We start from the raw sequence: 15,816 nt of genomic DNA, 5'->3' as shown, positions 1-15,816 counted from the left end.
TTCCAAGAAGAGATTCTGGGCCTTTAGCAAGTTACTCCACATAGCACCCCATCATCAACCAAGTCCCCAGCTTTTATTTTAAAGCTGTGCTCAAATGATTTTCCTAAGAGGTGATTTAAACAAAATGCCAGTGGCTTAAAATCTGGTCACTGTTAAATTTCTGGCTCTCCCGGTGGTTTACCTTGTTTCCAGATCCACTTACATTTTCTGCCATGTTACTTAGTAACCTGTGTCCACCCACAAGCATGGCAGATGCTTCATCATCCTGGGAGCACGTTTAGCTGCATCACCCAACAGGAGAAAGGCTGGACTGCGCAGGAGCCACAGAGAGGAGACTACCTGCCTCACCAGCAGACACCTGCATGGCATGGCCTCTGGAGTTTGCAAATGCCTCGGGCCTAGCAAAATACATCCTGGAGCAGGAGCAGGGATATTTTGAAGATACATTTACACTTGAGGGAATATTTTGTTACATTTGAGGGAAGAAATATGTCTTTTAGGATTCTGATAAAGTCTTGGTCAGCATTCAAGTTTTCTTTAGATAAGGATTTAAATATTGCTAACTTGAGTACTTTTTATATGCCAGGGACATTGGGAGTCTACGTAGATTGCCTCAATGAATTCTTATACCACTCTAATGTAGGTTTCATAAACATTTTACAGATGTGAACTCTAAGGCTTAGGATATAAAATGCCGCCCAGGGTGATACCATTAGTAAGTAGCAGGGATTGAAACTCAGATTTGCCTAAATCCAAAGTTCATGCTCCAAATCCATTCAAAAAGGAGAATTTTATTAAATACACTTGAATTAAAAGAGACTCAAATGAAACCATATAATCCTGATCCAGTTTAAATTAAAAATCCTCCTTCTCTATCATCTTCTTATCTAAATCCATGGCGTACAGTTACAGGTCACTTCCAGTATTCTATCTACTGTTACATAAACAAAGATACTTGTAATTGGAAAAAAAAATAATTCAGAGTCCGCTATTCTGATTAGTATCCAGTCCACCAACCACTCTGATAAGTAGTGCCCAATTATTTCTAAAATACATTATTTTCTTTGGCTTCTTTCTTCTTGTTTAAATAAGGAAATCACACAAGTCATTGAACCACAGAACAATACTCTCGACAAATCCTTAATATGTCTACTTATCTGAGGTCCTGCTGATTAGGGAAAGGAAAGAATTATAATTGTCTCAAAGAATTGCAATTGTTATTTTTAAAGTAAGGCAGCTGGCATATCTGCCAAGGAGGTAGTGAAACAAAATCTTCTAAATCCTCTATTTACTACCAGAAAGGCTAAAAAGTTTGAATAATCAAAATTTATAGGTTAGAAATTTAGATGAAACAAACTGAGAATTAAAGATATATCTGTATAGGTACATATATGTATACCACACATATATTTATTTAAACTTATTTAAATATATATACAAAAGTATTTATGGTAAATCCTTAGTGTCTTTCACAAGTTCTTGGAAACTGAGACTTTAAACAAAACAATGTATAATGAGTCCTCAAAGAGCATTGCTTTCTTCAATATCCTTTCATTATAGCATTAATGAGAAAAAATTTGATTTTGTTACCCATCATTTTGCTTAAAGTCACAGTTTCCAAGAACCACAGATGATGTTAATTGAGAACTTACCATATTTAAATCTACAAATATAAATACATATAATTTAAGTCTATAAATATATATATATTTTAAGTATTAATATATATGTGTACATGTACACATACAGATGTATATGTTTTAAGTATCAACTTTAACTTAAATAATAAAATTGCATTCTACCACCATCAGTCTTTATTCACATCTTTACATTTACATTTAAATAAGTCCATCTATATGGTTTCAAAATTTCCAAGCATAAATAGGTTTATGAGATACTCTTATTGATTTAGCAAACTTTAATACGTCATTTTTTTGTAATTATGCAGTTACTTTTGAAACCTTTCAACAATGTTATAAAAAGAAAGATTTTGCATTTTCTACATGATAATTTGACTTTCCATTACACAAAATTGACAAAGCCATTTATTGAGTTGTCATTTAATTGCTTCAGAAATTATTCAATAGATGACAAATGCGTTTCTAGAAGAGAACTCAAACACGTTATGTGGAATGACGGGGGAGTGTACGAAGGAGTCATTAGCAACAGATTAAAGTCCCCACCAAAGAAAAAGAAACAAGACCCAAAGGCTTTGTGAGCTGCCACCTCTCCCCAGAGATGTTTCAGAAAAAAGATGGCCTGGACTCTGCTGGGCAGGGTGGTAGGTCATCACCCGTGAATCAGGGACGTGAACTCCCCTATGCACAACTGTATCAGGAGTGCACCTTTGGTATTTCTGGGTATGAGAGGTTCAGGGGCAGCAGGCTCGATGCAAGGGGACCCAGGAACAAACCTCTAAGCACAGCTCGTGTGGAAAGCACAGGCTTTTCTCTTAAATTACCTGTTTATTAAGGTCTTTAGGATGCCCCTCTCAAGCTGTGCTTTGATTCTTCTTCTATACACACACATCCATTCTTAAATTTTCACATATTTATAGCACTCACATATAAACACAGTATCTGAAACACAACATAAGCCTTTGCAAAAATATGCAGTAGATAAGAAAAGCCTGGAGGAGGCCTAGGCATGGAAACCCAAGGCAGAAAGCATTCACTCCTCCGAGGAACGTGGCTGTGGATCACAGTTGTTTGCACCTGCACTGCATGTTCCTTTCTCTCATCTACATGCAGAATGCCTCATATTCAAGGGAAGGGCTGAACCTAGTCAGGTGAGCTGTTTACACATAGTGGGTTAGCTTTCTCATGCTTCCCTGCTGTGTCTTCTGTTCATCAGTTCTTTCTACTCTGTCTTACAGTCCATTTGTGGAACGCCGGCTCTCAATTATTTTGGTGTTTCATAAATAGAGACAGGTAAGTCAAAAATGTGGCTGAATCATTGCAAAATCAAAATCATTTCTGGGAGAAAAAAAAATTACAGCACTTCTTCTACTGACAAGTCAGAAACTTCATGCTGTCATCTATGTGCCCATCTGTGAGTATGCCTTCATTGTGTACCTGTCCGTGCATTCTTCTTACCTCTGACAGGAAATTTCCACATTCTACTCCTGAAGTCTCCTTAATTTAGTATCTGCAAAATGTGCCTAACAGATGCTTGCTACTCTAAATTACAATCAGATAGGACAGGGTGTTAGGGGTCCATGATTCTTTGGGGAGATTTTTGCAAGTACATCTCCCTTCCCACAAAAGAATAAAAAAAAAAGCACCCACATCATTCAAGTTGAAATAACTCCAGCCCAATTTTTATTACTCCTTCTCCATACTCCTAATACTTTTCCTTTGAGCTCCTGAATTAACTTTTGAAAAATTCTTGAGTCACTTAATTAGAGAATTATTTTCAAGGCAGGTCTAGGATGTCAGACAAACTTAGGCGTGTCATTCAGCTTCTCGCTCTGATTCCAAGAACAGCTGCAGCAGTGCAAGTGCCCTTTGGTTACAAGGCAGTAGGAAATGTGCCTCTCATATGAACAGTTGCAATTGGTCAGAGGCGTGAAACACAAGAGCAACTCCTACTCACACTTATTTTGTTTGCACTCTACTTTTATTAGCATCACAGGATCAGTGACTAAAACTAATTATCTTTATTTGCAATTAACATTAAGGCCCACAAAACTGGGCCTAAACGTACTTAACAGTAATAGAAACTTGTGGAGACCATATCATGTTTTTCTTCTTAATGTCAGTTGTTATTGAAATAGTAAATTCAATGAAGCTTGTTTTTCTTTCAAATTAAAAAAAGTACTTAAGAGATTCTTGGCTTTGTAGATGTCCCTGCCATGCCTGGAATATTTCCATTTGGCTGGAGCCAGGTGGACACCTGGGGCTCCAAAATTTGACCTAGAGTGCTTTTCTTGCCTCAGCCTCCTGAGCAGCTGGGATTACAGGTACGCGCCACCATGCCCAGCTAATTTTTTGTATTTTTAGTAGAGACGGGGGTTTCACCATGTTGACCAGGATGGTCTCGATTTCTTGACCTCGTGATCCACCTGCCTCGGCCTCCCAAAGTGCTGGGATTACAGGCGTGAGCCACCGCGCCCGGCCAGAGTCCTTCTCTTTAGGTGTCAGCAACTACCCCAGGCTCCTCCTCCAGCTCCTCTGTATGCAGCCTGGACCCTGTGGGAATTTTCCTTAATGAGCCTGCTTGGGTAAACTGTCTTCACCTGTAACCACAAGATCTTACTTTTTCCACTGAGTATTTAGTTCCTTAAGTCAGAGAAAGGCTGACTTACTGTTTGCTTTCCCTTTTGTATACAAAGCTCAAAAGAAAGCAACCCTGAGAGCCAGTGTCCGCTGAGTCTCTCCCCCAGGTGTATGACATACACCTATCTTTCATGGCAATCATATCCCTTACTGTTGATAGTGCCATGTAAAGCTCCTTGTATGCTTCAGTCCATTTAAAATTTCACACTGTTGCTCAAAGTGAGGTCCCCAAACAGGAGCAAAAGCAGCACCTGAGATTTTATTATAAAAGCAAATTCTCAGTCCCACCCTAGGCCTACTGAATACTTTCTGCAGGCAGAGCCCAGCAGACCTTGCCTTGACAAGTCCTGTGGGACATTTTGATGCATGCTCATTTTTGAGAATCTCTCCTTTACAGATCACATGAGGTGGCTACCCTCATGACATCCACTTTACAGAGGAAAAAACTAAGTGCTCTAGGGTTTTAGTCATTTATTATAGTCACAGAATCCATGTCAGACTTCAAAGCTCAGATAATCTATGTAAGAAAACAACAACAAAGAAACATAAAAAAAAAAACAAAGAATTTGCCCGTTAGCTAAAACTTAAATAAACAAGGAGTAGTTAAATAAATCTCTTCCACTTAGTCATTATAACTAGTATAATGATATAATTATAGCTAGTATAATGATACCTAGTACACCTAGTATATCTGTTATACCTAGTGTAATGATGGTATACCATTATACCCTCATTGACTATATTTATATTTTAAAAATCCCGATACTTTGTTAGATGTTAAAGTTGAGATATTAACTCTTGTCAATGAGAAGAGTCCAACTCTGTAAAATATTTTAAGAGATTCATTCTGAGCCAAATTTGAGTGACCATGGGCCATGACACAACCCTCAGGGGGTCCTGAGAACATGTGCCCGAGGTGGTTGGGGTACAGCTTGGTTTTATATATTTTAGGAAAGTATGAGACATCAATCAAATACATTTAAGAAAAACATTGGTTTGGTTCATAAAGGTGGGACAACTCAAAGCGGGGGAGCTTCCAGACTATAGGTGAATTTAAATATTTTCTGGTTGACAAATGGTTGAGTTTATCTGAAGTCCTGGGATTAATGAAAAGGATGTTCAGGTTTAGATAAAGGATTGTGGAGACCAAGTTGTGCAGAGGAAGCTCTCAGATAGCAGACTTCTGTAAAATGTTTCTATCAGACTTAAAAGGGTGCCTGACTCTTAGTTAATTATCTCCTGGATCTGGGAAGGAAGGAAGGAAAAAAAGAGGAAAGGAGAATCCTATAGAATGTGGATTTTTCCCACAAGAGACTGTAGGGCAATTTCATACTGTAGGTATGGAAAGGAAATATATTTTGGGGTAAAACATTTTGATTTTCTTCCTTGTTATGCCAGAGTCAGATTGGAAAGTAAGTCATACAGGGTCAAATAAAACCCATCTGATAAGAATTGATGATTTGTAGGGCATGACTCCCCAGATCCCTTAGATAGGAATTTGGGCAAGATAAAAAAAAAAAAAATCCGACCTTAGTTCTCATTCTGATTCCTCTTAATCTAAAGTAAGTGTCTCCAAAACGTAACAGGTTTATACATATTGAAAATACAATTAGAAGTTGAGATTGCTGGGACTCATTAAGTATCTTAACAATAAGATTAATTTAATAGCAGTGGATTTACGAGAATTAATTTTAAGCAGATCATCCTTCTTACTTTGATATCAGCTGTTGGATCCTATCCCACTACACATGCAACCAGTTTGTAGGGGACTTCAAACATCTGGTCTCCCCTAGAAAGTGTCCGTATAAATATTAATCCTGAAGACTACACATGGACTCCCTGTCTGTGTGATGTGTTTAAATGCCGCATGTGTAAATGTGTAAGTGCATCTACTCCTTAAAAAGGTTAGACCCCATGTTGGGAAATTCTCTAAAACATTTCAGCAAATTCTAGTGTTAAGAAGGGAAAACAGATGGGCATCAGTGAGGAACTTTCAAGGGCTAAATGTGGAGCCAGAGGGCTGGAGGGAGCCTGCTGAAGCTGGGGTAAAGACCAGCTGTTGCTTTTGCAATGCTGATTGGCCAGTTGTTCCCTGTTTCCTCTTCTGCAGAGCTCCATCAAGTGATAAAATCATCTAAAATGGGCAGAAGAGCTTAGGACAGAAACCCTGGGACGATCAAGGGGAATGCTGAGCTTTGAGATCATTTAGTTGACTATTCTAAGCTGACTTCATGGTGAAATCGAGGCTTTATCTCCATGTATTTCCCATTGCAATCCACAGGGTGGACCAAGAACCAGTGTCTGAGCAAGGAAATGTAGAGGAATGGATGCAATGGGCCTGGAAGATTCTAGACATATCCCTGCCCTGGGGAGGGAGAAAGACCTGCTACAGAGATGTCAAAGGACATTTTCAAGGTCACGCAAGCAACCAGTGGTGCAACTGAAATCAGACTGTAATCAAAAGCCTCTGTATTTTCCTCTGTCCTTTGTTAGTCTGTGACATTGTAATAGCTAGCTTTTGCATTGGTGCTCTCCATTAATTCAGCAGCAAGGTTCTGGGCATGCTAAGTTCTTAACTGAGTGTCTAATAATTGCTAAAACTAAAGTTAGTATCTATATTAAAAGCTTATGAGTAAATGTGTGTGACAGAACAAAGGAGAGAATCATTTAAAAAATCCTGACAAATATATTCAAGAACATGTTCCTATATGTAGTCTTTAAAAAAAAATTAAAACAGAAAAGTGTCAATAAACTTTGTTATGATGGCTAACAAACGATAATGTATTAGCTTAAAAAGATATGAAGGCGCTCTTAGTCTACAATCTCTACCCAGTTTCTCTCTTCAAGTTTATTTTCTATCACTAACCAGGGATATCTCGTATCTAATTTACTAATTCTTTGTGTCCTTAATACAGCTTCCTTTAAGATTTTGCTTATAGCATTTCTCCTGCTGTGAGTGCGCCTCACTTTTGACATTTTCTCTTCCCACTTTTTGTACATCCATTGAATTTTTATTAGACCTACAGTACTCTGTAGTTGCTGACAAGCCAACATTATTTAAACATGGTCCCTTCTGGTTCACCTGGTCTAAGCCCCTCACATTCATATATTGCCAGGAATACCCTCTCTGACAAGCTTCGTGCATGTGAATTGCTGCCATGCTACCTATATATACATATACCGTGTTGCATGCCATTGATTTGTCTCCCTAATGGTTCTGCACACCCAGAGAAGGGAAAAACCATAGCTTTAGCCCCTTTGTAAGCCTAGCACCTTGCACAGCGCTTGGCGTATAATGAGAGCTTAAAAGATATATGTTGATGGTAATGAGAGTTTCGCTCTCAAATTGTTTTCTGAAATTGGTAGGTTTAAAATACTATATCAAACAGTGATCAATACTCAGTATGTTCTAGGCCAAATTGGCAGAATAAATGCGTATAAATCATGAAGATCAGAAAGCATCTCCCAGAGAATTTGGAAGTCACTCAAGGATGAAATAGGGGAACTGATGACCAAAATGTGTAATCCATTGCTTGAATTGACCTCTGTGTGAGAAAACTGCTGGGTAACAAATGCAAGTCCTTCATGTTACGACAGATTCCAGAAGGCCACGGGAAATCACAGACCATCAGGAGTGCACAGGCCAAAAGCAGCTATAATAAAGGACTATATGTTTTTTCTGTTTGGGGAGAGGCGACATAATTTTAATAAGAGAAAACTACAAGTTGAATATTAATAAAATAAAGAATATTCACGGATGATAGGCTAGAGAGGGGGCTTGCCATCAGCCATGTGATGAGCAGCTGAAGATGTGGGGACATTGAATTAGTGCAGAAGAACCTCACTGACAGTGTGGGAATTGTGCTCATGAAGGAAACGGCTCAACACTTGTGGTTATTTATGGATATAACAGGGACAGTACATGTTTCTTCTGGCATATCTTTCAAAATGACTGCTAACAAGACCTGGTCTGAGGGGACATAATTAAGAGGTTCCTTTGTTCCAAACAAGTTTACCCACTTTATCAAGCATTGGCTCACATTGCTGCCCAGAGTTGGAATTTTAATATTTGGGTTGATTCGGCATCTCTGCACACCAATCAGGAAGAGAGGCTTTGGAGCTGCTAGGATTCTGAACACTGTGGGTGGGTTTGTCCCTGACACTCCTTCATGCCTGATTATGTAGTGAAGCGAGGGACTCTGGCTTGTGCATTAATCATGATGCATCACTACGTGGCTATCTAGTGGCCTCATTCATGAGCATTCCATTCAGTGTCAAATCAGAAACTCTCCAAATTGGATTTTTAGGGCATGCTACCAATCACTGGGAAGGTATCCCTTTAGAATTCTTTTTCTGAAGTAAACCTTGTAAAATACGATAAATCTCTTCAGTATTGGTGAATGGATTGTCCCATCCACAGCATGTGCTATATATTACTTGGTAAATCAATTTTAAAGAGCACTACAAGCTACATATTATCTAAAATTTGAGGAGTCACAAAAGATCAGGTGAAAGTAAGTATTCAAGAGATGCTCTGCTTCACTGGACAGGTGTGGTGGCTTGCCTGTAATCCTGAGGTCATGGTGGGAGGATCACTTGGACCTATGAATTGGAGACCAGCCTGGGCAACATAATGAGACCTCATCGCTACAATTTTTTTTTTTAATTTAAAAAAAATTAGCCAGACATGATGGTGAATGCCTGTAGCCCCAGCTCCTTTAAAGGCTGAAGTGGCAGGATCACTTGAGCCCAGGAGTTCAAAACTGCGGTAACCTGTGATTGCGCCACTGCACTCCAGCCTGGGTAACAGATTGAGATCCTATCTTCAAAAATATAAATGTAAATATAAATATATATATAATACACATCCATACATACATATACTGTCCATTTTCTTGATACACCACCTTTAAGCCAATATTTGATGTTTTAGGTATTGACTTTTTCTGAAAAGTTAAACCAAACAATTTAGACAGTTTTACAAAGACCTTTTGTTTGACTCTATTGTTCTTTTCTTTGTTCTAAGGCTTAGTTTTGGTGAATCCAGAGTCTTCTAATTTAAAATTAAAAATAAAAAGTAAAAAGAAAAGCTCTCAAGATAATCTCTTTCATCCAACAGGGTAATCTGATGAAAGTACCAATAAATATTAGCCACGAGGCAAATTTCACAAATTTCTGTGAAGTGTTTGTAAAACACCCTGAAAGCTGAGATGGTTTTAGAGTTTCAGCACTATCTACAACATATACAAATACAAATAGGTATTATTGGTACCTTCACACTTTTATATTTAGCAACATGTGAATTAAAAAATAAGGCTTAATATTATTCTTAAAGAGTTGGCTTGACAAAATTAACATTTGAGGTGAGAAAGTAAATCTATTTCATGAAAAGTAAAAAAAAAAAAATCAGCATACTAAAAGAGCAATAGAAGCTACAGTTTTGCAACCAAATGTATTTAGGAATAAATCTTAGTTGTGAAACATGTGGCCACCAGTTTCTGGTTGTGTGGGCTTGGATCGGGCTCAAAGACTGAATTCTTAGGATTCAGCCTGCCATAACTCACAAGAGCCTCATGCCTCTTGTTCATGGAGATGTTAACATTGAATCGCCCGTTTACAGAATGACACTTTTTAATATACATAGAGAATTACATTTGCTTACATATGGTGTGTAATGGGTGCTTAGTAACTGTTAGTTTTCCTAGTATTAAGTAAAGGGGCACCTATTTTTCCAGGGTAGAGCCTAGTTATTGCACATGACCTGTCATGGTATTTTTGCCTAATGCCATCCATGTATTTTACTCCTTAAATTGGAAGTTATTGTAATGTTCCCTCCTCAAATCACTTCTCCCTGCATTTGCTTAATCAAAGGCTGCTCCTGAAGCTGCCTCTCTTCCAAGTGTCCTGCAGTCATTGCAGCCATCTCTGGGGAAGTTGTTGCTGGAATTTCCTGCCTCACTGTGCACGGAGGGCCCAGCCTTTCCTTCTCTGTCCATCCAGCATCTTGTACCTGCACTACCATATCAAGGCTATTTGGGATGCAAGGTAGGGGATGGGGAAGGTCTCCTGCTACCACCCTTCAGTTCAGGGATCCCTTGAAATTCTGTAGTTCTCTTAATAACCATCCCAAAATTAGTTCCTGCCATGTGTTCAGTGATATTCGGCACAGGGGCTAAATGGACATGTAAAGAAATCCCTGCCTTTAAGGGGCTTGGAATCGTGTGGAAACAGATAAACTGACAAGGGCAAGGAAGTCAAAGACACCTCGTGCCCACTGCTCATGAGCCCAGAGAACCTGTCATCCTTTGAAATACATCCCAACCTAGGGGCTAAGCCGAATGCAGGTTATTTGGTTCTAAAGAGAGTGACACTCATGATTAAAATAAATTAGGCACAATAACTCAAAGCTGCAATTCAATCTAAAAACAACCAGTCCCGATGAAAACTACCAGAGAAAACAAAAAATCTCACATTGATTTGATCCTCTAAAGTCAACATAAAAACCTTAAAATTGTTCCTCAAAATGGAAGGTGCACTTATTTTTTATCTCAAACTAAAAATCAAACAAAATGAAAACCTGTAATAATTTATGGGGACCTCAAAATTGAGAAAAAATAAAATAGTCCCCAGAAGACATTTATTTTCTTTTTCAACTTTTATTTTATGCTCAAGGGGTACATGGACAGGCTTGTTACACGGGTAAATTGCATGTCCCTGGGGTTTAGTGTACAAATGATTTCATCACCTAGGTTTTGAACATAGTACCAAATAGGTAGACTTTGGGCTCTCACCCTCCTCCCAGTCTCTCCCTTCAAGTAGTCATTGGTGTCTGTCTATTTCCCCCTCTTTGTTTCCATATATACTCAATGTTCAGACTATTTTTAAAAAATGAAGAAAACTTATGCCCTTTATAAATATTAGAACCTAATATTACAAGTGACCCAGAATAAAGATGACAGTAATAATATTCTTAGGATTCAGTCTGCCATAACTAATCTTAATCCTCAGTTTATGACTATTTTCAATTACAAACGCATGTGATAGGTAGGAATTAACAAATAACAATGAATATGTAAAATAGAAGTTCCATTTTTATCAGTGAGATGGGGCCAACGCGGGAATGTGAATGTGAAGAAAACACTAATTGGCATTGATTTAAGCAGAGAGAGCCTGAGAAGGAAAGAATATGCTATTAATTTCCAAATCTTCACATTTTACACACATTTGGATTAAAAAATTGTGACTTATTTTCTGAACTGAAAGTAATATAAACTTACAACTTACTTTATTCAGTGCCTGAGGTTCTGAAGCTACGGTGACTTTTGCTCTCTACTTTGCATCCACCTTTTCCTCCGTTAATAATTTGCTGACAGCCTTTTATCCACACAGTGAGGTCAAGAGTGTGGGGCTGGGATTAGGGAGGAAAGTTTGATTTTGTAACTTGGAGCAAACTGTCCTTCACTCTGAAGCTGAAGATTGTTTCCGATGGCAGAATAATTCTAAATTTTCTATTTGTTTTGTAGTTCTGGTTTTCAATTATGTGCGAACTTAGGATAGAGACTGCTTAGTGGCTTTAAAGTCAGAGCAGACTTTAAAGATTCCCAAGTCATGATTCACACATATGGCAACATTAATCAAGTGATGCAATTGAGCTAGTTGTGTTGTTGCAAAATATGTGAAGGCCTGGGATACAATAAACGAATAAATAAGTCAATAAACAGTAAATCAATATAATCACATTAATAATCAAACTTTGTTGGTATATTTATCTGTTTTTAAATTAATTTTTATAGATGAAGAAAGTGAGGCTCAGTCAGTGAATTACCCAGTTTAAGACAAAAACGGGAACATTCTAAGCTATTTGCAACAGACATCCTAATTTTCCTAGGAACTGGAGCCATGCTGGGCATGGGCCTTACACATTGTCTAATTATTTCTAATGGGCACGCAACAGTTATTAAACTACCAACAATCCGGATATTGGAAAATGATGGAAATATACTCTAGCTACCATTAGCACATCTCGGTTTTATTCATTGGAAGGGAAAAGATGTCCTACCCAGATGCTGTCTTCTTGTTTGTACTGTTTCCAGTTGCGTCCTGTGTCACTGAACATCAGGCTGTAACTCGTCACCCAGTCAGAGCTTCCGTATCTTCCCTGCGTGGCCACTGCTGTAATCTCTACTCTGTTTCCCAGGTCCATCTGGAGCCACTGTTGAGCATTGGAATCTGCTGGGGACCAACCGCCAGTTCCTGGAACAGGATCAGAGAGAGAGAGAGAGTTGTAGTAATGTCTCACATAGCTACAATTTTCAACTATCAAAGAGAAATGAAACAGTGTTCAACTAAGGTGAGTCTACCCCCAAATGGGTCCTACTGTTCCCTGCCTCTGTACTTAACCCCCTGGGACTTTCCATTCTCCACCTCCATCAAAATCTCTCTCATAGATTAAAGACTTATTTCAAAAGCTGTATCGTCCGTGCTTCTGTCCCTGTTTCCTTAGTCATTATGACTTCTATTTTATAAACTCCTAATGAAATTTGTTTTATTTATTTCTCTTCTTACAACTTCAGGCTTTGATTGCAGATATGTGTGAACTAGCCTTACGTGCGCTCTCTCTATTATATTCTTCCTTTCTTCTCTTTCTGGTTTTAGTGTTCTTTCATTACCTTCTCTCTCCTCTACTCTGAATATTTACCAGGAACCTACCATGGACAAGATGTTGTACTGCAGATACAAAGATGAAAGGTCACTGACTATGCCTTTGAAGAGTATCATTCATTTATTCAGCAGATGTTTGTTGAACACCAGGAGCACGCTGGGTGCTGAAGAGAGAGAAAGAGATACTGACAAAAACATTTAATGTGATATGAAAGAAACCCTCACAAGAGGTAAACAGCAGGTGCACAGAGCACGGAATGCTTCCAGAGCTGATCAGAGAAGTCTTCCAGAGACAGCAATAGTAGAGCAGAAGCCTGAGGTAAGTGCAGTCATATCCCAGGAAAACAATGGGGAAAGTTGGATGGAGATCAGCCAGGGAAGAGGGCACAGCATGCACCAAGTCTCAGAGGCACGACAGAGTCTCTAACAGTCTTGGATCCTCGTGTGGTTCGGTATACCTGACATGCAGGGACATTCTGACACACATGCAAAAACTGTTTTTGGCCCTAGAATTTTGTATTTGTCACGTCTGAAGTTTCCAGAAGATCAGTATTAGTTCTCTCTTAGTTGGAAGACTTGTAGCCTAAATTTTCTGTTTTCATTTCACATAGGAATAAAAAAGACAATATTCAAGTCTACTGATCTCAGATCTCACAAATCTTCTGAAGCCCGAGTGGGAGCTATTCCAGACTGTCTTATGCCACGGGTAGGGATAGCGTGGAAGCAACTCAGGACATCAGGTAGGGAGAGGTAATTGAATTTTTAGTTTAGGAGAGTTAATCAATAACCTTTTTCTTTCAACCTATGTCATTGAAAACCATTTTAGTGATGTCTCAGTACACTTTCTCACCACCTTGGAAGGAGTCATTTGGACATCTCCTTGGTAACTGAGAGCTTTCCAGAGCCCCTGTTCCCCATGCAGAGTGTCTCATGATACAGAACTGCAATGCAGAGAGAGTGACAGAGGGCATAAATCCAATCCTATTCTGTCTTTAAGGACAGTATAATAGAAGACTTTAAGGTACATCTTAAAAATTGTGGTTGATTTTCTTCAGTAAACAGCCAGTCTTTAGCAGCTTTTGTTTGAGAAAAGTTTTTTTGTTTTTTTCTCTCACCCTTTCTGAGAAGACTCAAATGCAGGAAAGAAGGGGAAGAGAATGTGCTCAGCATTTACTGTGGAATGTGTTTTATTAAGTGTTTTACATGCATACAGTGGCAGATATGACAGATATCAACCAATACCCATTCTCTCTTCCTTCTGTAGTAATAGCATTACAGAGGGTGCATGGCTTCGTGGCAGTTTTCAGCTTTCCATACTTTTATATTTATGGCCATATGGTCAACTTCTCTCCAATAAGAAGGTGAATGGGAATAAGATGTGCGACTTCCAGGCTAGCATCCCCCTTCTCCACTTGCTTTCTTCTTCCACCACTGACGATGCAGCTGACAACAAGATCTAGATGATGGCAGAATCACAGCATGGAAAGATCCTGGATCCCTTCATCACCACATGGAGGAAAGCAATCACCTACTTGAACACATTCACCTAATAGATCAATGAAAGCTAACTACCTACTGTATTTAAGTCATTGAACATTGAACTCTATTTGACACTGCAATTTTGCCTATTTGAATAAATATACAATATCCTTTTAAGTATATGGTATTATCTCCATCATAAAGTTGAGGAAACTGAAATCCAGCAATTTAGAAAATTTGGCACCTAGGATTAAAACATAGGGTAAATCCAGCTATTTGCAATCATTCTTCAACAGAAAAAAAGTTTATAAAACTCCAGAAAATTAGTAAGGAGGAAAATCACTGGAAGTGGTATTCGAGCAGAGATTCTGACGTGCCAGATCCAGGAGTACCCTTTTATCATTCAACTCTGTCTTCCTCAACATGTTCACAATTCCGAATGCCCTCTGCCTTTCTCTAGCTTCTCAAAACTGACAGAGAGGCTTATGGAGAGGAAGATTTTACATTTCTAAAAATCCAAAATTACTCTAAACTTATTTTTTAATTTCTAGTCGATGTCTTCTGCTGCCCAGTTCATGAGGCTGCATTATTTCTAGGTAAAAAAATAAAAATAAAGAAGTTGTTGAAATGATATTCTCTCAACAATATTAAAACATGGTAGAAAATTAATTTTTATGGTGATTTTTGTCTCAGTGCTGAATGTATAGTGATTTTATACTTTTCTGATTTTTACATATGACATAGCTTACATTATCAACATGTTCTTCAATTATAAGCTGAGAATCTTATTGCTCATATGTGATTTATTGCGTAATGTGTACAGCAATTTGGGAGCTGATGGTATAATACAGAACTTGTGATGTTTCTGTGACCATCATTGCTTTTAAAATGAAAATTTTTAGACCTCAACTATTTACCTTTTACCCTCAATACAACTAGACCTCCTCATCATGCTTTAAAGTCTTCTCTTCATCTATTATAATTAGCATATGATAAGAACTTACATGACGAACGGAAGTAAGAAACTAAAATGACAAGAAACTTTGTCTTGCAAATAATAAAACAACAAAAGAGTCATCAAAACTAAACCAAACCAAAACAAAAAAAAAAATAGAGAATGATTTAGCATTAAAATGATTTCTGCAAATTTGTCTAAAGAAAATCACATCCCCCTTTTGCCCACAGTGAAAAACTTAGCTTATTAATCTCTCCCAAATTAACTAAAATGGAATAGTTGTTGCTAGCATTCATTAACACGTCATGTTAAAATTTTTCTGAGTCCAAGAGCTTCAGCCAAAGCTCTTAAAATGGAGGGATGCTCTCTGGGTGATAATTGCTGAGGACTCTTTCCTGCTGTTGAAGATGCTCCCTGCATTACAGCTAATAGGGAAGACACCCA

The 15,816-nt window shown here is 38.3% G+C and overlaps 1 protein-coding gene across 1 annotated transcript in view; it reads right to left on the bottom strand.

Moving 5' to 3' along the window:
- Positions 1-15,816, bottom strand: part of CNTNAP5 (contactin associated protein family member 5) — an 882,261-nt gene that overhangs the window by 660,965 nt on the left and 205,480 nt on the right. The window contains exon 3 of the mRNA XM_021667927.2: positions 12,337-12,530. Within this exon, the coding sequence (XP_021523602.2) occupies positions 12,337-12,530 (194 nt within the window). The remainder of the gene's footprint in view (positions 1-12,336; positions 12,531-15,816) is intronic.

The sequence above is a fragment of the Aotus nancymaae genome, unplaced genomic scaffold (assembly GCF_030222135.1).
Source record: "Aotus nancymaae isolate 86718 unplaced genomic scaffold, 86718_ANA_hifiasm-v0.15.2.pri h1tg000029l, whole genome shotgun sequence".
Taxonomy (NCBI): Eukaryota; Metazoa; Chordata; class Mammalia; order Primates; family Aotidae; genus Aotus; species Aotus nancymaae.
Note: the sequence above shows the minus strand (reverse complement) of the source record. Positions and strands in the feature narration are given on the sequence as shown.